This window comes from Aquila chrysaetos, chromosome 12 (genome assembly GCF_900496995.4).
Source record: "Aquila chrysaetos chrysaetos chromosome 12, bAquChr1.4, whole genome shotgun sequence".
Taxonomy (NCBI): Eukaryota; Metazoa; Chordata; class Aves; order Accipitriformes; family Accipitridae; genus Aquila; species Aquila chrysaetos.
This window is the reverse complement of record NC_044015.1, coordinates 1,696,192-1,719,176: the sequence shown is the minus strand read 5'-3', so window position 1 is coordinate 1,719,176 and position 22,985 is coordinate 1,696,192. Positions and strand designations below refer to the sequence as shown.

The following is a 22,985-nucleotide window of genomic DNA, read 5'->3' as shown; positions in this document are numbered from 1 at the left end:
TCTGTGATGAGTTTGTAAGTAAAGCCTCCTTCGGCCCCGCGCTATCTGCCAGCAGATAGCAAAGGTCATTGTGTTCTTCAAAGGCCTCTAACCCCGCGAGAGTGTTTGAGGAGAGGCTGCCTGGGTCTCCTCTCTTCCTGCTGGGTGAGAAGCTCGGTGTCTTTGTGTGCTGCTCTGACCTTCTCGCCAAGCTCCTCCGGTGAAGGTGCCCCTCTCCTTTGTAGCAGAGCGGCCAAGAAGAGCTGGTGAAGAGACCCTGAGGTCCTAAGTCCTGTGGGTGCCCTGTGTTGGAGAGAGAGCCTGATTGCTCTGGGGAGCACGTTGGGTGCAGCGTAGCTCTCTCGGGTGGGTGAGAAGCAGCACCGAGGCTTAATGTGGGAGAATCAAACGCGGGGTTCCACCACAGTGGCGGGAAAGCTTGGATTTATCTCCCTTACGCTTTAAACAAGCATTGGTATAACGCTGAGCTGCTTGTAGCTGCAATATCTTGGTTTTAATACCTGAGGGGGCTGTGGGGAAAGGACCGACCCGGGGTGAAGGGGGCTGTCGGGCAGAGCCCAGCTGGGACGCAGCTGCAGCCCGGGAACGGCATCCTGCCGTCTGGGACACCGGGACCGGGCATGGCACAGGGGTCTGGCACGGTTCGCTGCCCCAGGGGCCGGGGAGGCCGTGGGGGGGACCCGGGCAGCCGGGGGGAGGCAGGTAGAGCCGGGCAGGGCCCTGCGTGGGATTTGCGCGCCCCTGCGCCGGGCGCGCCCCGCCCTCCCCCTCCACCCACTTCGTACCGCGCTCCGCCCTCCCTCCGGCCGCGCAGCCCTCCTCTTCCCGGCACCGGTTGGCTGACGCCGCCGCCTATCCGCGGACGCGTAGCCACTCCCCGCGCACCGTACTCCCCCTCCCGCCGTTATTGGTCGCCCGTTAGGGCAGGCCCCGCCTCGCGGCGGTCGCAGCGGGGGAGGGGGGGAGGCCTGGCGGCCGCGGGGGAGACAGCGGCTGAGGCGGCGCCGAGCGCGGAGCGGAGCCGAGCCGGTGAGTGCGGGCCGGCCCCGGGCCCCTCACGCCCCGTCGGCGGGCGCTGACACGGACCTGGGCGCCCATCGCCGCGGCCTCGCTCCTGAGGGCCGGGAGGCCCCGGGACCGTGTGGCGGCGCGCGGGGCCGGGTGACATTGCCGCGGCCTCCCGCGGGGGTCACCGCCGCTTCGCCCCCCCCCCCCCCCCGCCCCCGGTCTCTCTCCGTGTTGTCCCGGCGGGGCTCTTGGCTCTCTCCGGCCGGGTTTCGCCGTCCCTTTCTTGCCCGGGAATTCGGGGGAACGGCTGGAGCCGCGCCGCAGCAGAGCGGTGTCGGCCTTAACCGTGGTCACCGCCGAGCTGCGGCACCGCGCCGGAGGCCCGGCCCGACCCCGGGTCGCGCTGCCCGGCTGCCCGCAGGCTGCCTTCCCGGCCCCCGCCTGCCTTCTTCCCGCCCCGCTGGCCATCTTGCCTCACCACCTGCCTGTCCTTCCACCTTGCCAACCTGTCCCGCCGCTCCTCTTGCCTGCTTCTGCCCCCCCTGCCTGCCTCCTGCCTGCTGCCTTGCCTGCCTGTCCCGCTTTCGGGGGTGAGGCGGGTGTCTGTGTCAAGCCCATCAGGCTGCTTCTTCCCTTCAAAGTCTGTTGATCAAAGCTGGGCTCAGATGAGTGTGAGTCCCCAGATGTGCGCTTCGATGCGAGGTGTGATTTTTTTGGTTTGTTTTGGTTTTTAAGTTGATGTGAACCTGAGAATGAGGCAAGCTTGTGTTTCTCTGCTGAGGGGTAGGTACCAGAGGGCGTGGAAGGCATTAAATGCAGCGCTTTCAATGTCTTCTGCTTCTATCCTAGTTCAGCGCAAGCAAAAAGTTGCAGAGCAGGGGTGACTTTCCTGCTTTGCCTTCAAATATGGAAATGGAAGAAGTGCCTCGGATAGGGTTTAAATTGTAACGTAAAAAGACACATGGAAAACGCTGGAAATGATTGTGCAGGGTTAATAAACACTGTTCCACGTTCTCTGCTGCGTGCAAATGTGCAGCTTGCTGTACCGCAGGCGTAGCAGTTGGTGCTGCAGTTGCTTTGTTGGCCTTAAACCTGCACTCCCCTGAAGTTTGGAGGAGCTGAAGATGTGTTTGCATTTGTTGACTGTGTTTTTCCTGTTGGCTGTTAATGTAGCAAACTGCACAGAGTGGGTTTGGAGTGTGCTGTCGCTTGGCTGTTTTTTGTGTTGGGTTCTTACGTGTCGTGGTCACATTAACTGCAAAGCTTTTTCTGGAGGTTGTGCGCTCCTCCAATGTTTTTCTGTGGTTTGATGAATTTAGAGTGTTTTGAAAACATTCTGGTTTTTAAATGACTCTAGTTTGGGAGAAGGGTGTGTGTGTAAAGGAACAGAAGAGATGTCTGTGGGTGTTGGAAAATGGCTGAGGGAAGAGAGACTGTGTAATAAGGGTACCAGAGGGTTGGTATAATCATACCAACAACCTGTGGGTGCATGTCTTTAAAAATAATCGTGTGATAGGGTGTCTAAAACACCGGGGCTGGATTCTAGGTAACTCTGAGCATCTTTACATCCCGCTAGAGCGATGGATGCTTAACACTTAGTTTTCTTTCCCCCAGCAAGTCAAAATCATTGTTTAGGACTTCTGAATGTCGGTCTTGAAGAGAGCTGCTGTGGAGGGGGGGACTGGGACTGTCCTTGGTGTTGGATTTCAGCAGGAACTCTCTGGCCCCAATGATTACTTCAGGCAGGGGAATTTTAGCTCTTGATAGCACAGCAGTACGAGTCAGAAGCTGCAATAATTTCTTTTTGCTTGACCTGCAGCTATAGCTAGTACACTGACTTAGGCAGTCCCCACTGCAAGTGGGTGTTTCAGGCATATCTGGCATGTTAAACTTTGCTTCAAGAGGTTGCATTAAAACGTGAGTACCAACGCAGCCTTGAGTGTGCGGTTACCTGGTGAAGCAGAAGGGCTTGGTACAGGTCAGACAGGTTTGCTGTTAGAAAAAAAGCTCAGGAACCAGGAATAATTTTCTTCTAATAACTTTGCTGCTAATTGTAGGAAGATGCATACAGGTTTGTACCTTCCTTGTGTGAAACTGGTACCAATACTTCACGCTGCAGTGCTGTTCTCTGTTTTCCAGGTGATATACAAGTATTCCTGGTAGCTGTCTTACAAAGGGGCATTATGTTTTGTCTTGTATGGAAAGGTGAACTGAAATGCAGCTTACTCCAGGTCACAAAATAAACGAGTATTGGAGGGGTTCTTTGCTCTCTAGTTGTGCTTTAAATCTGCTACTTCTTGCTGTTGTGCAGTTAACGGTGAAGGTGTGTCTGTGTCACGTGTTAGTGCTGCTAGGCCTGAGTTACTATAAGATAATCAAAGGTAATTGGAATCTGTAACACTTTGGCTAAGCAGAGTTGATGCTTAACTTTGCATTAATTTTTGTACAATTTAGAGTGAGTACAACAGACAGTGGGGTGGGTAACTGGCAGTCTACCATGACCCTGCACAGTCAATATGGAAAGCATTGCCGTTAGGAAATGACACCTGCTTGGCACGCTTGTGGGTCGTTCTGCTTAATGGTGGAAGATTTTAGGGTTTTATTCTCCTTTTTTTCATAGCAATTTAAACTGCTGGGCTCTTAGAGCAGAGATTGTAATTATCCGTTACTGTGTTGAAATAGTTCCTGGCAAAGATTGCTCATGTATTGACTGGGGGTTGCTTGTATTCCAAATAATCTCAGTTTGAATTAAAAAATTTCATCTGTGCTGGGATCTGTCACTTTGGGACCTCGTGTGTGCCTGTGGTGACATTCGGGTGAATATATCCAGGATCCACTGATGGGAAAGCTTGTATTTGCATGGGCCTGCAGCAGGCCTGCTGACCAAGAGGTCATATATAATATTTTACTGTCATTTCTTTGACACTACCATTGAGAAATAATTCTTGAGAGGAGTATTCAAGCTGGGAGGATGCTTGGGGTTTTGTGTGTGTGGTTGTTGATTTGTTTGTTTTTCTGCCTTCTGTTCCTGAAGGAAGGTGATTCCTGTCTGATAAATGGAGTGGGTTCAGCAGAGGGCCCCTTTGATTCAGTCTCCTTGTTTAAGTGCTCTGTTCTCCCTCAGATAAAGCTGTTGTCTGTCTTGCAGATAAGAACTGGTCTTCAGTTTTTGGCTGTGGAAAGCATAGTTGAGGTGTTCCCAGCAACAGTCGTCTTTTAGCAACCGAAGAATGAAGCACTGGTTCTTTTTCTTGCCAAGATTTTCTTTGTGGCTCATGCCTGCCTTCCAAGCTTCGTTCAAAATGCAGCTCTCCTGGACTCCTCTGAATAATACAGCTAGCTTTGCTAGCAGAGGTTTAGATTTAACCATTCTCAGTGTTCAACAGCTGGCTTAAGTCAGATAATCTAAAACCATGCAAAGAATTTATGCTCAGTTTTATTGGCAGACTTGAGTTATATCTGGCTGAGGGAGGCAGGAGGAGCATTTATTTTGTACTTTGGAGCTAAGAAAGCATGTAAAAAAAATTAAACTCTTCCAGATACTGTAATTTAGTGAGTCTTTTAGTCAATGATTCTTTAAAATCATGCTAACAGTTTCTGTATAGACCTTTAAAGGAAGAAGTGCAATGCACTATTCATGGCTAATGTTTTGGGATCAGATCTGTAGGGAACTAAAAGATGAATGTGACTGAAGAGAGTTGAGTCTTCAGGGCCTATCTGTTTTTGATTTCTTTAATGGCTTAATCAAACTGGAAGGCAAAGATGGACCTCAAGGGGCCATCTAGTTATAGTTCATCCCCCTGTTCTGAGTGTTTCAGCCCTTTTTTCTGTGATTTTCTGTGATGCTTTTGCTCCAAGGGTGAATTTAAGGCTGCAGTAATCTCTGCTCTTACCACATTTCTCTCTCTGTCAGGCTCAATTGCTCAGTTTAACAATAACAATTGAAGGAAATCTAATTGAGCAACTTCCCTGGGTACTGTTTAACTTCAGCCTGCCTGGGAAAATGTGTGAAAATTTCTGCAGGAACTCTCTTGGTTTTCTTTTTTCCTAATTTAATTATATGCTTTCATTAGTGATGTTAACAACATAATAAAATGAAAAAAGAAGAATTAGGAACTGGATAGCTGTTGAATAATGAGGGAAGCTGGCATATCTGAGTGGAGTTATACAAGTGGCTTTACCTGAATGAAATTGAAATTCTGCCCCAGAGGTGAACTGTGACTTCATCCAAGTTCGTGCAACAGTAATGTCTGTGAGCGGTAAGTATGGTGGGTGCTGTACACAACCCCCAATTATTGAATAAAAAAGCCTTCTAAGTTCCTGTATGTGCCTTGTTTTGTCGTTTCATTTTTGGTAGTGATCAGAGAGAAGTGGATAGCAGGACTAAGTTTCTTCTGCCTATCTTATAAATACAGTGCATTTTGTGGACATCAAGTCGTAGCAGCTCTGGCCTGCTGAAACTGTGTGATTTTGCCATTACCTGTCTGTCAGGGCACTCCCATGTCCAGGGCTCTAAACTACTTTTATAATTACTACTGGGGTTGTCCGAGGAAAAAGCAAACATTTCCTAGCAAATCGCTGCCATTGGATTCAGATAGCTGATGGTGCTGACTGTTTGCTTTGCAGTGTATCTGCTGTTCTTGCTGCATAGATGATATTCTTTCAGAAATCTTAGTGTTTTGTGACAGGTCTAAATTCCACTGGAGAGTATCAGACAAACATGTTTTTTGGTAATGACACGTTGCAAGCCAATCTCTGGGCTGGATGCCCGGGCTTCTCCTGTTTTCTGACTAGGTTGTAATGTGAAAAGTGTAATGACTAGGTCTGCTTTTGTAGCTAAGGTATTTTGCTATGAATGGGTAGTTTCGGGTCTGCCTAGGTGTTGGCAGAATGGGAGTGGTTAGGATGTTAGTGAAGCCTGGAGAGGACGGGCAGTGTGATTTCTGCCTCCATCAGCTGTGAGTTTTTTGTGCAAAATCCAGATCTCCTCCCTCCCTCCTTCCTGCAGCTCCTGGAAGTTGGTGGTGTTAATCTGCCATAGGAAAGCGTGTGTGTAGCTGGTAAAATACAAAAAGGAGGGATTTCAGGCAGGTTGTGCTGTAATGATGTGAATTGAAACTTTTAAATAAGGTTTAATTTTGAAAAATGGAAATGTATAATAGTCTGCAAGCCTTTAGCAATGTGATTTTAATTGTACACACCCTAACTGGAGCATTTGTACTTACTACTTTGTTGTGATGCTGGTCGCTGAAACTCATTGGCTCTTCTGCTGAGGAACTAATTATCTTAAGACTGTGTAATTTAAAATATGTGCAAATGAAATAGCTGAAATATAGCATCACGGTTGGATTCACAAGTGGCTTGGACAGCTAGAGCTGTTTTTTCTCTGCACCCCCACCCCCCTTTGGGCAATGAACTGGCACCTGCCTGTAAGGCATTCTTCCTAGTAGGTTGCTTTTATCATCTGAATAACTTGATTCTGTCTCGCCTGTCCTTTTAATCAAAATCACCACCAAGAAAAGCAGAATGTCTAACTTGTCAGAGAGTCAATTTGACAGCTTGATTGAACTTGCTCAGGTATTCATTAAGTGCCGCTAGAGAGAGCTGGGAGAATGGAAGGGAAAGACTAACAATGCTCTAGTTTTTAATGTGCAGAGCATACTCTGTGCATCTCCTGGTATGCAGGGAAGGAAACTTGTTTTAGCGCACAGATGTTTCTGCAATTGCTAGAACACAGGCAGGATACCTAGAAAGAGTCCCAGGGCTCAAAGACCATCACAAAACAGACTATTGCAGCTAACTTCATCAGTTTGTCTAAGATGCCACTGCCAGAAACAAAGGGCCTGAGCTTCCCTGTTTCGCAACGTGGTAAATAATCTGTGTCTGTGAATTAGCCTAAGTTACAGGCAGTGTTTTACAATAGAGTTCAAACTGGATGCCGGAGTAAATGCTTTGTACTTTCAATAAACTATGGTGAATTTTGTTGTAAAAGCACAGTGTATGTTACTCATTAAACCTCTTTAACTTTTGAACTTGCCTTCGCCAGCAATTTTGCTTTCTGATTATATATTCTCTTAGGGGAATGGCTTGCTCTACAGCATGTAGTACTGAGGACTCTGGATCCAGATGTATGACAAGGACTCGCGTAACTACAACATAAATAACACAGAAGTGTTTTATAAAAAAAATAAATCTAATCCGCAGCTATTTTCTTCTTGTTTCCTGTGGCTTTGTAAACATAAGTAATGACTGTGTACGGAGCTATACAAAATACAAGGATTTAAAAAATATCCAGCTGCTCCATGTTGGGTTTCAGTAGATTACTTAATGAGCGAGTCAGATTGCTGTATATGCAAAATAATATCTGGCTTCTAATGGCCAGGCACTACAAATTCACACTGAAACTTTAAAGCAAAGCTTTGTTCTCTGTGGCTCCAATGTGCGTTATTGGTCATAACAGCCAGAATTCAGTTAATAACTTACCGACATCAGAATCCAGCCCAGCTCCAAAATAAAATACAGCTGCATTGCTTTGCAGCAAGCAAATGTGAATAAAAATAATAAATGCTATTTTTACATTTAAGCCTCTGCAAGTTTAGAGCCTATATTTATGTAGAGCATGTGGGCAGTTTTAATGTGTAAAACTGAGCGTATAGACAAGTGTTTGTAAGATCAGGGCATTGGGCACTGAAAATAAAAAAAGAACTTGTCTGAATAGAATCAAAGAGAATGTTGTTGAGTAAATGGATATCATCTTTATGCATGTGCATGTTCTAAAATAAGTCCAGGCTTAATAACATCAGTTTAGTTTTTAAAATTTCCTTTTAGTCATCTCTTTCTCAATCATCTTTCAAAATCATGTTTTAAAATAAAGTTGCTTATTGCATTCTTAAGCTCTTTAGCATGATTTCTATTTTTGTGGGTTTATTTTTGGTAGAGATAAATCTGATATTGTGACCTACATTTCTTTATTTGAAACAGCTAGGGATATCATCTCTACCTGTGATTTCTTTTCTGCTTTTGCTGAAAGGCATTGTTTTACAGTGTATTTTCCAGGTACGTGAGATAAGACGGAAAGGAGGTAACTGCAGATAGTAATTAGAAATAATCAACAGTCTGTGTTCTTCAGAATAATTTAATGAAGTGCTCTGCTCCATAGTGTTATGAATCATCTTTGGTCTTGATCCTTACAGGAGTTTTTGTTCACATGGTCTGATGTGACCAAGCTTCCGTGATAAAACTTTTCAAGTGCAAACGTTGATGCTGTTTAGGTTGTGCTTTAGTCTATCAGATGTTATTTTTCATTAAAATTTTGAGTTATTACTCTGAGCAACATCCTGCGATCTCCTCTTTTTGAAAACACCCTCAGGAGTTGTAAATGCATTGATATGTGTCTTCCCAAAGCTCTAGCAAGTGATGTCTGGCATTAAAGATACCCAGGTGTGTTTGTCCTCCTTTGGACTGAGTGCACGGGTCGTGCATAGCTTCATCATCACAAATTGGTCATGCACGAATACAGACAAGGCTGATCTGTCTCTGGCTTTGCGTTAATATCTCTGCTGCAACCAAGGGGTTTTGAAAGTGAAGTCTGGCACTAATTTATGAGAGCAATGTGGGGAAAAAAAAAAAAATAGGTCAGCAAGTATGAAAGGTGCTGACAAGCATATAATATCTAGAGATTGTTAAAAAGGGGGGAAAAAAATAGTCTTAAGATGGTCTTTCCAAGTAATCAGGCTGTTGTGCCTGAGGTTTCCGAGGCATCAGAGATGGGCAGAGCTGAAATAACTTGCTGGAGTACACGTGAGAAGGCTGTGGCAGAATGGGGGAGCAATTTGGGAATTCAGGTTTCCTAATACCACATTCCTTGAAAGGAAGCTAACAGAATGGAAAAGCAGCTATTTGAGCAGGCTTGTTGCTTAAAAAACTGATCTTTGGAGTTACACACCTCATTTGTGAATAGATTCAGACCTCTGAGAGGCTACCTTTCTGTGCTAACTCAAGTTTTTCAAACTTTAGCTCTTTCATTTCTGCATATTTAAGGATGAAAAAATTGCATCATAAAAAGCAGAAATATTAGAAAGTTAGATGCTAAAGTGATAGCTTCTATTTAAAGCATTATCTCTGCATTTATACTCTGCAGCTAAGGTTAGACTGACCTTGCCTTTCATGTGGCAAGTGAGAGCATGTATCACAGCAAGAAACATCTGTGCAAACTGCACTGATTCACTAGCTACAAGCACGTGTGCATTGCAACCCTGAAGAAAGGGAGTTCTGAAATCACTGATATGCTGCTTTGTCAAATCACTAGCATCATCAAAATAGCTTTTATGGCACGTGTGAGGCATTGGATCTATCTATTTCCTAAAATAACCTCCAATTGCTTATGGCAGGCTTTGGGACTTACTGCTGTGACTATTTTTTCCGTTTTCCAGGGCTGGGTTTTAAATTTCTGTATGCCTTCTCCAATATCTAGATGCTCAGCAATCAAACTGAGTAGCAACCAAAATCCTCACTGTAAGCAATGGAAGAGGACAGGGCAGGATCCGATTCTTCTGTCTAGAAACTATAGATATTTTTATGTTGTAACTTGCAGCTGAGTTCCTTGTGGGCTGAAAAGAGTGAATATGATTGACACAGTTTTTACATAGCACCAAAGTACAACCCCCGCGCCCCCCCCCCCCCCCCCCCCCCATATGCTTGCACCTTAAAGGAAGGAAATGGTGCTAGGATCCTGGAAATGCTCTTCATCTGGGAGCTTGGAAGGGGGGGTTTTCCTACTGAAAATGGCCCTGGGAGTAGGTCGCTCCTCCTTCCTGTACAAGCTTTTTACTACCTGCATATTTCCTACTTTTGACACTAACTCTTGCTTTGTTCTTGTTTTCAATTTAGGAGCCGTAGCTCTTCTGCCCACTTGTAAGTGCAACTGGTATGGGTAATGGTGTGAGAGAAGGTCAAGTGGATTTCAAACGGCAGGATGTGGAGCCAGTTACATCAACCCATCTCCCATCAGAGGTAAGAGCATGAGATTGTTGGGTATATGCAGTGGGTTTGAGAGAAGAGCTGCATGGCTACCAAAGGAAGCATCTCAATGGGATTTGAGCTGCGGAGTCCTGAACGAGCTGTAGTGGATGTGCAAGTCAGAAAATGTGTAATTTCTGCTTTCTCTGAGGATGGCCAAGCAGTTCCAGCCCTCTGGGAAGAGGCTGGGCATTGCTCACAGCTGACAGGCAGGCAGGGCTGCATTCCTAGTTCAAGGTTATGTCTTGTTATGTCTTTAGTGGCAGAGCTGGGAAGAGAGCCATAAGTCTTGGTTTCCCTGCTCTTGCTGCTGTTTCTAGACTCCTGTTAGAAACACTGGTAGAGAAGGTGACACTGAACCTTGGCCTAATTTAGACCAAAACTCTGGCTGAAGTTCACGCAGTGCTGCCTTGCATGGCTACCCTTGCATTTAGCACCAGACAGGCAGAGCTGAAAGGGAAAATTGAACGGAACCATGTATTTTGGTAATAAACATTAACTTTTTGATTGTGAAGCATTCTGAAAAAATAAAAATCTTAACTCCTCTTCATGAAAACACAAAGCATATAAAAAGTTAACATTCTTAAGCCTTGTCTTGACTTGTCTTTCAGTCTGTAACCTTTAGAGTGTTAGATTTCAAGTCATTTACTTGCTTTCTGTCCATGTGTTATGAGAAGATAGCTTCTTTATAAATATGAACTGTGGCAGGAACGTCAATAATAAAAATGCTTCCATTTCGTTTATCATAGTAGGAAACGTGTCTTGTTTTAATCTTAGGATCTTGAGAACAATGTGGAAATAGGGCTTTTGTGTTACTAGAAGGGCAAGAAAGAAACGTGCCTCTCTACATGCCTAAACCATGAGGAGGTAGTGACTTGGCTTTTAGAAATCTGAATAGGGAGAAAACAGTACATGTAAGAGGTGGCAGACCTTGGAACTTTGCATCTTGGCAGACAAGTCTAATCTTTGTGCTTCATGATCTGACCAGGAATTTACTGTGCTTGAAATTTTGAAGAGAATTTTGACCCAAGCCCTTGAGAGGGGGTAAATGCTGCAGCAAAGGAAAAATATTACAACTTTTGCTTAGGATTGACTGTGTCATACTAAACAATGCTTTGTTCCAGAATAACCAGGAGAAAAAAAAAGTACTCAACTCCCTGATGTCTGGTGCATTGGCTGGTGCTGTTGCTAAAACTGCAGTAGCTCCACTGGATAGAACAAAAATCATGTTTCAAGGTGAGTCCTGTTGGCTTTTGCAAAATGCTCTTACTTTATTGTTAGCAGAATCCAAAACAGCTTCTCTGATCTGTTCAGCCAGCCTGTTCTCCAGTGCTTTGTCCTTCTTCAATCTGCAGAGACCTGGCAGGATGCAGACAGAATAGTGACGTTACCGCAATGAATTGAGTCTAAAAACCTATTGTTTGATTGTTGGTAGGATTATTGCAGGTGTCAATCAGCTGCGCATCTGGCCTGTACTGTTGGATCCAAGTCTCATGGTAGTCAGCAAGAGTTTTGCTTTTTCAGTGTAACACAGACGCACATGTTGCTGGTTAGAGATAGATGCCTGTGGCTTATGAACGTTGGCTGGCCACATGCGTTCTGTGACATAAGGGAGAGTTTTGGAGTACAGAGTAAATAGGCACTGTAAAGGCTGCATTTGAGGGGATGATTGCTAACACTCCAGATTTCTGAGTCTGTTCAGTTTAGAGAAATAAGGTGGGGAGGGGAAAGGAGCAACATAAGGGAATGTGGTGACACTGTAGGGACGTAATTGAGCTGTTTGAGTTTCTTGCTAAAGGCTGGATGCCAGGCTATGCCTGCTCAAATGTATGCAGTCTTTTCTACTAAGAGTTGCATTGTATTGCAGTTGAATTGTTTTGGTTAGAGTTGAAACAAGCATTGAAGCTGGCATACCTAGCTTTGTATTACAAAGCCCTTTTTGGAACCCGTAAAGTGTGTAACTGAAAATGAAATGAGTCTAATTGGAGTAGAAAATTCTCACGTGTTTAGTAGGATTTGGGATTCAGCCCCATCGTGGGCTCTGTTCAGTTCCCCTGTTTCAGTGCCGAAACTGTCAGCTACGCTAATTGTCCCAAAAGGAATAGTGCAGACTGTTAATACAGTAGACATTTTGGTGAGGCCAAGAATTTTAAATCTGGTTGACATCCCAGATTAAATGAATTGGGTAGGTTTAATCTAATCCCTGGATGAGATTTAATTTTGAATTGACTTTCATTTGACATGATTTTCATTCTCAACATAGCAGGGGCTGAGGTCTGGAATAGCAGGGATATAGATCAGGGAGTTCAAGCTGTAGGGAGCTAAAGCCTGGGCTGGCTGCAGGCTGGGATTGCATCTGTGACCAGATGCTTGTGCAGCAATGAGTACGCGCTGTGCTTTCTCACTAGAACAAACACTGTAGTTCATCTAAGGTTGGAAATGTCAGGATCAGAGGTGAGGTGGAAAGAGCAGAACTGGGGTGAGTCAACAGCTGTCCATATAAATCACCTTTAATTTGTATAGGCCTACATTTATAAAAAGAACTGTTTGGTTTGGCCCATTAAACTCGCTGCAAAGGGTATGATTAAAACGTGCCCATTCTGACCAACTCAGTATCTAATGGATTTCATAGTCTCTTGCTCTCCTAAAGGTTTTTACTCTGGGGCCTCTTCCCTCTCTGTGAAGAGGGGAAGCATCTTTGGGTCATGTGAGTGTAGGAAGGTTGTCCCTTGAACTAGAGACTGAAGAATTTTCCTGTGGGAGAGGGAAAAGAGCTCTTTTCCATTGCAGAGCCAGCTGCAATTGGTTATTGAGGTGTTTTTATTTCTTAAAAAAAAAAAAGTGTTGAATTGCATAAAGGAGCAACGTGGTGAAAATGTATTTGCATGTGATTGTTTGATACACTTGAGAGGTTACAAGTCTCAAAGGAGTTTGAAAGAAACTGCAATAGACACTTAATTGGAACCATGTTTCATTAGCGTTGCTCCTCGGGTTTTAGCCTGGGTTTCCTTCCTGCTGTAGGAATGTTACAAAACAGAGCTGCTGTATGCCAAATAAATCTTGCTTCCAAATGCCTTGTGTATTACATAGTTAAAGAGATGCTGTCAGTTTGAATGGATGCAAGAAAAGAAACTGAGTGTTCATTTGAGTTTTGCTAGGATGAAACCATTCTTGCGTGGAGCCTCACTAAACAGACCCGTTCTTTGCTGGATTCTGGCATTAGTTTGGAACCTGTGCATGGAAATGCTCTACTAAAATAAGTGGTCGGTGCAGTTTTGATTTTTTTTTTTTTTTTAATTTTTTATTTATTTGTTTATTTTTAGTGCTTTAAGAAGTGTGACACAAACTGAGCTTTTTCATAACAGTAGATGGAAAAATGAACTTATATGCTAAAGAGAGTTTGGGAGCACTTACCTGTGGAAAGTCTTTGTTTATTAGAAAAAATCTCATTTTTCTCTTGCATTAATTCTTTTGCTTCTATTTTTATCCCTTAGATAAAATGCCTGTATGGTTTATTTGATCCATCTAAATGTATTGCAAGACCTAATGCTCATTTTTTCTTTTTAGTGTCTTCAAAAAGATTTTCTGCCAAGGTGAGGTGATGTGTCTCTCTCCTGTTGACCTGAAGTGTTTGATTAATGGTAGTAATAGCCCTAACAGCATCTCCTGTTTGTATTTATTTAACTTTCTTGCTTGGGTTTTATTAGCAGCAGTCATAGTGAAAGAGCATAGAGGGAAAGACTGGAAACCATACTGTTTATAATACTTCTTAGGACAGTGCTCTTTCATGTTCATGTTTTTGTCCAGTGCCTAGCACAGAGGGGCCTCAGTCCTCGTTCATACTCCAGGTTCTACCTGTGACATGACAGTAAATGTTGTGGCATTGCTCAGGGCTTTGTTTTGTTAGGCCTTCTCCTCTAGTGGTTGCTTTCTTTCCCCCAACCACCACTGGAGTTGTTTCAGAGTATATAGGAAATTTGAATTTTGGAGCTGATCGCTGTCATGGCTTGATGAATGTTTTGTTGCATGTGCATTACAGCTGTTCCACGTGTGCTGTGCTAATATGTGTAATCCAAATGTTTCTGTCTTATACTAAGAAGATTAATTTGGGTTGAGAAATGGTTTGTGCAAACAGCAATCCAGCTCTATGCCTTACCCTCAGAGGGAAAATGAAGATGTCTTGAATGTAAAACTCTGTCTTCCTGACTCCAGTTCTTTTTTGCTCTAATGTATCTGATTTGGTCTCCCCAGAGAAGACATTTTAGTTGTCTTATTCTGGAGTCACAACTGCGAGCATAAACAGCTGATATCAGCTTACTGTGGTTGGGGTGGGAAGGAGGATTTGGAGAGGTTAAGCTATAGGGTCACCTTTTCCCCCTCTATTGTTCGGACTCCCTCTTATCATGATCTCCCTGTCTGACCTTTGATCTGTTGCCTGCAGGAAGCCTACAGGCTGATTTATCGCACCTACCTCAATGAAGGCTTCTGGAGCCTCTGGCGGGGGAACTCAGCCACCATGGTCCGTGTGATCCCTTACGCCGCCATTCAGTTCTGTGCGCACGAAGAGTACAAGCAGCTCCTGGGGAGTTACTACGGCTTCCAGGGAAAGTAAGATGCAGCGTGGCTTTGATCCTTGCAGAGGAGGATGGAGCAGTTTGTGGGACCATAGATGGTAGGGAGGGAGCACGTTTCTCTGCTTTGTGCAGGCCTGCTGAGTTGAAAGCTCTGTTGGTACAGAGTTGTGCCAGCCCCTCTCATGATGGCTTTGCAGAACAGGGTGTGTGAGGGGGCTAAGCAAAGGGCTGGGCTTCTAGTCTTGCACAGGGGAGATCTTTGTGAGAAGAAGACCCTGTCTTCTAGAGGCGTGAGCAAGAAGTGGCCTAGACATTGAGTTAGTGCTTCCCTGTGCTGAGAGTGGGCAGGCAAAACAAAGAGCTTTTCTTTGCAGGAGAAGCAACGAGACCCAGCCTTGCGCTGTTATTTGAGCTGTGCGTGTGGCCTGAGCCTCTTGCTCTTGGGCATGTAGTGTCTGAGACACCCCAAGTCAGGCTTGCTGTCCTCAACAGAGATTTTCTCTAAGCCTCCATCTTGAACGGCTGTGGCAAACCACAGCTGCTTCAACCCCCACCCACCCACGTCTCTTCAGTACACAGGCAGGGAAGGGATTCAGTAGCAGATAGAGTAGAGCCGTGCTCAAAAGCCACATAGTATTTCCATCTCCAGGTGATCTGTTTGGTCTCTTCTCTCACCTTACTTTAGAGCGCTGACACCCTTTCCTCGATTCATTGCTGGCTCTCTGGCAGGCACAACGGCTGCCATGTTAACCTACCCCTTGGATATGGTCCGTGCTCGAATGGCTGTCACGCCGAAGGAGATGTAAGTGCCTAACAAAAGCAAGTACAAGCACCACGAACAAATGCAGAACTTTCTTTTAAGGTCAGATGACTTTATTCCCATTTTCTGGGTCACTTCTTGCTCAGAGCCTTTGGTGTAATAAACCTCTTACTGCTGGGGTCTGAGCACTGATTAAATGACCAGAGCCCTGGTTAGTCCAGGGGCTGGAAGGAGATCGATACTGAAAGACTTCACTAGTAAAACCTGTGTGTTGGTTCTTTAGGAGGCCAGCTGGCACAATGCCTCCGGAAGAGATCTAACAGACAGGATAGCTTGTTGTGATAGGGCTATAGGAGAGCTGGTGACTGGCTTCTCCATTTCCAGACAGGCTTCTGAAATCCCTTCTGAGCTGTTTGATGAGCTCAGAGCTGAATTACTTAATTGTTGATTCTTCAGAAAGCCCTGTTGGAAATATTACTGGTGTGTGCAGTCACTAACCAGCACAGATTTGGTTTTCTTGTGTCCACATGCTAGGTACAGCAATATTGTTCACGTCTTCATCCGAATATCACGAGAGGAAGGATTAAAGACATTGTATAGGGGATTTACACCAACCATCCTTGGAGTGATTCCGTATGCCGGGCTCAGCTTCTTCACCTATGAGACGTTGAAGAAACTACATGCAGGTAAAAGCAACTTGGTTTGCTTCCAAGTGAAATGGTGTAGGCTTTTGGCCAACTTGAGATGTTTGAATTCAGTGGTACAAGTCCTTTTCTTGGCCTTGAAGCCAATTGCAAAGTTCTGTGCTTGTAGAGGATGCCTTGTGCCTCCGTCTCTCCAATTCCAGACTATGAAGAAGGCAAGCTGCAGAAAAGCAGTATCTCTGTCTTGCAGAGGAACAAGAAGGTGCAAGTCCTGGGTGCAGAAGGACTTGGTCTCATACCAAGTCAGCTAACAACCAAGTTGGGAACAAAATCTCAGGAGCTCTGGCACTCAGTACTGTCTTTGGCTCTCAGCCCACTTGACCTTAATCATGTGTTTATTACAAGAAGCTTTCTACACTCTGCTGCTTTCTTTTTCCCAGATCACAGTGGGAAATTGCAGCCATCCCCTCCGGAGCGGCTTTTGTTTGGTGCCTGTGCAGGCTTGATTGGCCAGTCAGCTTCTTACCCCCTGGATGTGGTTCGCCGACGAATGCAGACGGCAGGGGTTATGGGACACACGTACAGTTCCATCCTTCTCACCATGCAGGAGATTATAAGAGAAGAGGGACTAATCCGTGGCTTGTACAAAGGACTCAGCATGAACTGGGTCAAAGGTCCAATTGCAGTGGGAATAAGCTTCACAACCTTTGACCTGACGCAGATCCTTCTCCGTAAATTACAGCACAGCACTAATGTTGAAAGGTAGTAGCTTAATCCCCACAGCCCTTGCTGGGGAAAAGTACAACACGTGTAGAAAGAGCAATGCTAGCTTTCCCTCACTTTGTACATGCTCTCCTGCAGCTGAGAACTTACCTTTCTTGTTTGTTTTTTCTGTTGTTGTTGATTTTTTTTTTTTTTTTTCTTTTTCATGAGCCTCTGAGTTATCTGGAAACCTCGACCTGAAACTAACTCTTTCCTAAACAAAACTCTTCTCACAATTCTGCAGAACTGGGTCCTCTAAAGTAGCTGCCTCACCCTTCTGTTCTACTCTCTGATACCAGGAGTGGAGCCTCTGAAACAAATATGTGCTGCTGCTGGCTCCTCACCTGGTCTCTGTGGGCAGATGAAGTGGTGCGTGATGAAAGAGAGGACTTGGTGCTGTTGGAACGAACCCCTGAATCTGGGAAGTGACTGCTGTTCCTGGTAGGCAGTTTAGAGTTACTGAACATGTGTTAGCTGGAGGCAGTCTGCCAAGTGCAATATTCCAGTTAGTCTGTAGGGAATTTCACATTCCTCTGACCTGTAAGCATCGGTCTCCATAAAACAGGACACAGCAGGATTTAACAGGTCCAGGTCGCTTCTTTTGTTCTGGAAGTTGAATGTGAGCTCTGGCTGGAAATGCTGCCCTTTTTCAAATGTTCTTCTCGTTTCTGGGTTGAGTTGCATAAAATATCCCTTGCTTGCAATGTCCCTCTGAGATTACCAAAGACTGTAGACAGCAGGGGACAAAAGTTCTGAGCGGTTTTGTAAATCAAATTCTCATGTTTGCTGTCAGTGTTGTTGAGTAGGGGCTGTGGCTGGATTCACAAACTGGATTGAATCGAACTGCAGTAGTGCTCTTGGGCTACCCAAACCCTTCCATTGTTGTCATGGTCTTAAAGGCAGCGTTTTCTGAGGGATTTGGCAGACTGTAGTGTTGATGCACTAGAAAAGGAAGTGTTACATACTTAAAATTTAAGCAGTTTTATCCTTCAGTATTATTGTTGTGGCTTTATGCACGATGCGAGAACAAACATCTCAAAGACGCACATGTGACGTGGACTTAGCTATCCTGAAAGGCTGCTCACGTCTGGTGAATACAGCCTAGTAGTTGATTCAAGCTGCTGGCCCTGCTTCTGAACAATTTTGTTGTCTTTTGGTGCCTGCTGTGTAGGTTGTGTCACCTCCATTTGTTAGTCCACACCTAAGCCCACTTGCTTTTATTCCTAGAGTTCTTCTGGACCAACTGGGTCCTTGGGAGGATGGGCACTACAGCCAGTATTGACCCTTCAGAAATTATATATAGTGCCAATCATTTCTAGTTGCAATTTGAAAATGAATGGTGAAGTACCTTTCAGTGTTTCTATTTCAAATCAGTTTTCAGGGAAATGGAGATTTGGGGGTGGTTTTGTTTTATGTTCCATTCCTATATTAAATTTGGAGTGCAAGAGAGGTCAGAGCAAACTTTAGACTTCTCTGAGAATCAGATTACATAAGCCAAGATTAAAAATCCCTTTCCAGCTGACATAGTCCATAACGTAAAAAGAAAAATAAGGCATAATTTAAAAGCTGTCCTTTTCTGGTGTATGTATTTTAGCTGTTGTAGTTTGAGCCTTGTGTCATGGCTTTATTAATGGGAATGGAGGTAATTGCACAATTGGTAGAAATAGCTTTCTCCTTTCTTTTGTCTTTGCACTTGTTCTTTGGAGCATAAGTTGCTTCTAATGCCAAATATTTCCCTAGGAATTGAGCACCTACACTTCCATTTTGTGGACATGGCAGAGAGCCAGCATACTGAAGTATTAGCATGCATGGTGTTCCCAGAACACGTGGGATCGATCATACTTTAGTGGTTGTGGATGGGCGGGGTATTAACCTCAGTAATTTCTGCCTCCAAGCCCACAAATTATGATTTCTGTTGCGAAACTTGACTGCAGTCACTGATTTTCCTTGTAATTAATGTTAGGTGTTGTTGTTTTAAGAGTCTTTAGAGAGGATAGCCATGAATTCTGTATATTTTTTTGCTCCCATTGCTAATGGAAGATGATCAGCTCTTCGTTTGGGTGAAATTTTGTTTAGTCCTTTGCAAGAGCTCTGATTTCTTTTCTCCAATGGAGAAGCCAATTACTTCTGCTCTTGTCTTTATCTTGTCTGGCCCAGTGAAGAAATACTAAGGCAGTTGCATCCTACCGCAAAAGTGAGGTATAGACCAGCAACTAGGTGTGTCAGCAGTTGACTGTGCGTACGTGCGTGTATGTGTGTCTGACTGTGTGTACAATCCATGCCAAGTTCTCTCTCAGCTTGGAGGCTTCCAGTTCAAAGCACAGTCCTTTCTGCACAGCTGATGGGTACTATATGAAGACGAGAGGAAGCTGAACTGTGGCATCCAAGTTTGAGCAGGCTTCTTTGCTCCACAGTACGGTAGATCATCTCAGAGGCAAGCGCAGCAGACCTTGTCTTATGAGATGTTGAGCATCACTGAACCCCTATGGCAACAGAGGTGGCTTAATTCCTCCTGGGTCCTGACTGAGAAAGGATTTACACTGGATGACTAGCCTCTTGTTTGGGACTGAACAGGAGGACAGATCTGCACAGGGTACCTTCTGCTACATCAGGAGTGCAGCTAGTATATTAAATGAACGGGAAGCCTGCGGAGGAGACAGCTTCTGGCTGGCTGACCCTGGCATCGCCCACCTTGCAGCCGAAGCGCTGTGCAGGCGGCTCATCTAGAGCTGCTTGAGAAACAAGACCTGAAGCACAGCCAGGCTTGGAAGCATTGGGCTCAGATAAGTTGTTCCTTAATTAGCAGCTGCACCTGATTTTAATTCAATGGAATTTTAGCCAAACACGTGTTTCCAAGTTTTGCAGGCTGAGTGTTTGTTCAGAGACAGATCTTTGAATTCAGTCTGTAATGGTTTTGGTGCTTTTGTTTCTTGGGCAAAAGTGTTCAGAGTAACTGTGTGTTATTGCTTTGGGTTGTTTTAAATAGCTTTTTTTTTTTTTTTTTTTTCTTCTCTGATTTGAATGTAGAAAAGGAGAAACAGAGTGTTCTCTTCCCTTCTCTTAATCCTTGCATGAATTGAGATGTGTTCCAGATCTCTCTGCTGCCTGGAATGAGTGCCCGAGGAGTTTGGGGCATGCTGATTTGGAAAGGGAGGGTGCCTGTGTGCTGGCCAAGAAGGTCCATTGCCTTTAGCTCTGAAAAAGGAGACAAGTCTAACTGGAATATTCTCCAGTCCTTCTTTTCTTTAGAACTTCTTTACTACCACAGATTCCCCAATTTTTCATTTTAATATTCTAAAATTCCTTGCTTTTATTTTCAAGTCATGTTTCTCATTGTTCCTTAATGCATTACTACCAAACATTGATTGGTGCTTTTTTTTTTTCTTGTCTACTCTCCCTCCCTTCCTGCTTCTGCACCTTTAGTCCCGCACTAGCACTTCAAGAAAATCAGGTCCAATGAAATGCATCCAAAATGACAAAATTGCAGCTTTGATAGCGATGCCCAAACAGCCCAACTAGGCTTCCCGCTCACAGGCAGGGATGCTTGTGTGGGGGGACAAGAAGTTAAAGGCACTGGGTGATGGGGCAGAAGATTTTTTGAAAGGTTCTTGAACTACTTGTCCCACCTAGCACCTTCACTTCTCCTAGCACCTTTCCTTTACAAGCTGTGAAATGCTGCTGCTTCTTGCCGTTTCCTCTTTTGGTACCTCCATGTGATGCCCACTTACTCTGTGAAAGTGGCTGCTTGCTGAGTAAGTAGCTTGGGGAGAGCTTGTCCTTCTGGGAGGCTCAGAGGGTCAGTTAGGGAACTTGAGTATGTGAGAGATGGGATCTGAGCTGGCTTCTTGCAAACCTGTTTGCCCTGCATGCCCTGTGCAGACCTCTGCCAGTTCCCTGGGAAGGCAGAGCTGCCGAAGAGCCGGCTGGTGGTTGGCAGGACTGTGGTGGAAGGATCAGGAGAGGAGTCACAGCCTCCCGAGGCACAAAGTCACTGAAAGCCATGGGGTGGGTAGTGTGGTATAGCATTGGTACTCCGTGGGAGCTCTCCGAAAGCAGTTTCATAGCTTCTGTGGAAAAATAGTGGTACTTCTGTTAACTTCTTATCACCTTCCGCTTAGGTAGAGACTCGAGCACTGTCGTCTTCCACCTCTGGTGTCTTTAACACAAAAGCAGATGAGGCATGAAAGGAAACTTTGAGCAGAAGCACTGTGGCAACCCCGAGCGAGTCTGGCACCAGTCCTGGGTGGGCAGGAGGGCGAGGAAATGCGGTGGGATACTTCCCATGCCGTTTCCCCAGTGCCTGACTGGGTACTGGGCCTCTGCAGAGAGCCAGGGCGTATGTTATGGACCCTCCCTCCCTGGACTGGGCCAGAGGAGGAGGTGGCCTTCCTACAAAACAGCCTTCTTTTTTTATTGTAGGGGCTGATTCCTCCCGCTACCCCCATCTCCCCTTTAAATGCCATGTGATGCAGGGTTTCCCAGCACTGTTCACTGCCTGTGTGGTCTATGCATATATTAGCACAAACACTGTTAAATGCCTTTTGTCAAGATGTGTCCTCACCATCAATGTGTGCGTGTATGCGTGTGTGTCAATTTTGACTGCTTTTCTTGGATCTGGAGTTCTATTTTATTGCAGTGAAGACACTTTGTTATATAATGTTTATATATTTTAAGATTTGTGCCAAGAGAGGATGTATATTTAATAAAAAATTATAATTGACTTTGCAGGCTCTCTGAGGGTGTCTCCTACTATGCGTCGCTCACAAGAGAGAGGGCCCTGGCACATCTGGATGGATTTATTGAGGGACTAAACATGGGGGTGTCTGGGAGGGGAGGGGTTGTGGCTGGGGGTACCTCTTGTGGGGCTGACTGTGCCCCCAACCACACAAGTCTCCTGCGCGTGGAGCTCCTTCCAAAGTGCACGGGTCGACACACAGGACTTTGTGTGGAAGTTGGGAGAAGCTTGAAGGAAGGAAAGCAACCCTGGAGATGGTTCAAAACCTGTGGAGGCCTCTGCTGTCCCCGTCCCCAGTGCCGCAGTCTGGGACGGGATGGGTGTGCAATGGCAGCAGGTGGCACTGTCGGCTTAGGCATGGCCTGGCTGCTTCCCCGAAGTTGGGGACCCTCGGCTGCTGCTCAGCCCTGCTCAGCTCTTGGGGCTTTCAGCGCTTTCAGCTGCATTTCAGGTCCAGTGTGGATGTGACACTACAATGCCTTGCAAGGTAGGAAGGTCTCAGCAGTGAGGACAGGTCCAGCCTTCCCGGAGAAACCTCCCTGTAGCCCGCTGCTGCTCTCTGCAAGGCAGGGCAGAGCTGATGTCCTGGTTGTACCCCAAGAGAAACTGAGACCCAGAGGCTGAGACTTGCACCAAACCTTGCAGGAAGCCTGTGGCAGAGCTGCAGAACGGTCCCTGTCTACCTGCCCCGGACCAGCTGCCTCTCGACCCTGCCAGTTGAGGGTAGCATCCCTACCTTTGGTTTTCTGGCTCCCTGCATGCAGGGGAGCATCCAGCTGGGTTGGTTTGAGCTGTCAGCCACAGAGAGCTGCGATTAGAACTTTCCAGCTGCTCCAAGCAGGAACAGCTCTGCAGGATGCAGGCAGCAAGGACGGCAAGGGGATCTCATTTTGGATGGAAGTGGGGTGGGAAGGCAGGGCTCGCTGCTTCCCTCCTTCTCAGGGCATGAAGACCTCCAGGAGCTGCCTCCAGCCCTCGGGTTCTTGCCAAGCGTGGCTCAGCGGGAGCCGAAGGTAGGTGTGCTCCAGGGGAGCAGGGGCAATGCGAGCTGGGTCACAGCACGGACTCCTGGTGCCAGTCCGAATCCCGGTGCCAGCGGAGCCTCTGCAGCAAGAGAACCTCTCGGTCCCAGCTGCTCCCCTCTCCGCCAAGACCCTGAGCGTGGCCCTTTGCAAGAGCCCAGCCTGTACCCCGTTCTAAATAAAGCAGAGACCCAAAGAGTAAAAATAATTCCGGGGAGAAGAGGAAGATGGGGGGGCTCTTTCATTTTATTTGATGTGGCCCAATTTCAGTGCCTGTGGATCTGTCTCCTGCTCTTGGCTAGTCTATCAGTCATTGTCCCTGCCTGAGAGGGTCACGTCTGGGCAGATCTCAGGGGAGGAACTGTCTGCATGTCTGAATGCAGCACAACCTCAGGCCCTAGCAACCGTCCTCCTGCCGCGAAGGCTTCCCTGCCAGCTCAGCCCCCGGCTGCTTCCTCCACA

At 45.8% G+C, this 22,985-nt stretch overlaps 1 protein-coding gene across 4 annotated transcripts; it reads left to right on the top strand.

The window, feature by feature from the left end:
* The first annotated feature begins 926 nt into the window (after positions 1 to 926).
* Positions 927 to 21,486, top strand: SLC25A42 (solute carrier family 25 member 42). Of its 4 annotated transcripts, none has more exons than XM_030034114.2 (8): positions 927 to 1,029; positions 9,898 to 10,020; positions 11,151 to 11,262; positions 13,594 to 13,619; positions 14,468 to 14,634; positions 15,286 to 15,402; positions 15,895 to 16,046; positions 16,445 to 21,486. In XM_030034114.2, the coding sequence occupies exons 2-8, from the start codon at positions 9,937 to 9,939 to the stop codon at positions 16,768 to 16,770; spliced, it is 984 nt and encodes a 327-aa protein (XP_029889974.1). In that variant the 5' UTR covers positions 927 to 1,029; positions 9,898 to 9,936; the 3' UTR covers positions 16,771 to 21,486. The 4 variants fall into 4 exon arrangements, with proteins under 4 accessions (XP_029889974.1, XP_029889977.1, XP_029889975.1 ...); XM_030034115.2 differs by lacking the exon at positions 927 to 1,029 and adding an exon at positions 1,349 to 2,925; XM_041127510.1 differs by lacking the exon at positions 927 to 1,029 and adding an exon at positions 2,952 to 5,267.
* Positions 21,487 to 22,985: the final 1,499 nt, after the last annotated feature.

Coding starts and splice junctions, on each gene's coding strand:
- SLC25A42 (XM_030034114.2), top strand. CDS start 9,937: ATGGGTAATGGTGTGAGAGAAGGTCAAGTGGATTTCAAACGGCAGGAT. Junction 13,620..14,467: donor CAAAAAGATTTTCTGCCAAG/GTGAGGTGATGT, acceptor TGTTGCCTGCAG/GAAGCCTACAGGCTGATTTA. Junction 16,047..16,444: donor GTTGAAGAAACTACATGCAG/GTAAAAGCAACT, acceptor TCTTTTTCCCAG/ATCACAGTGGGAAATTGCAG.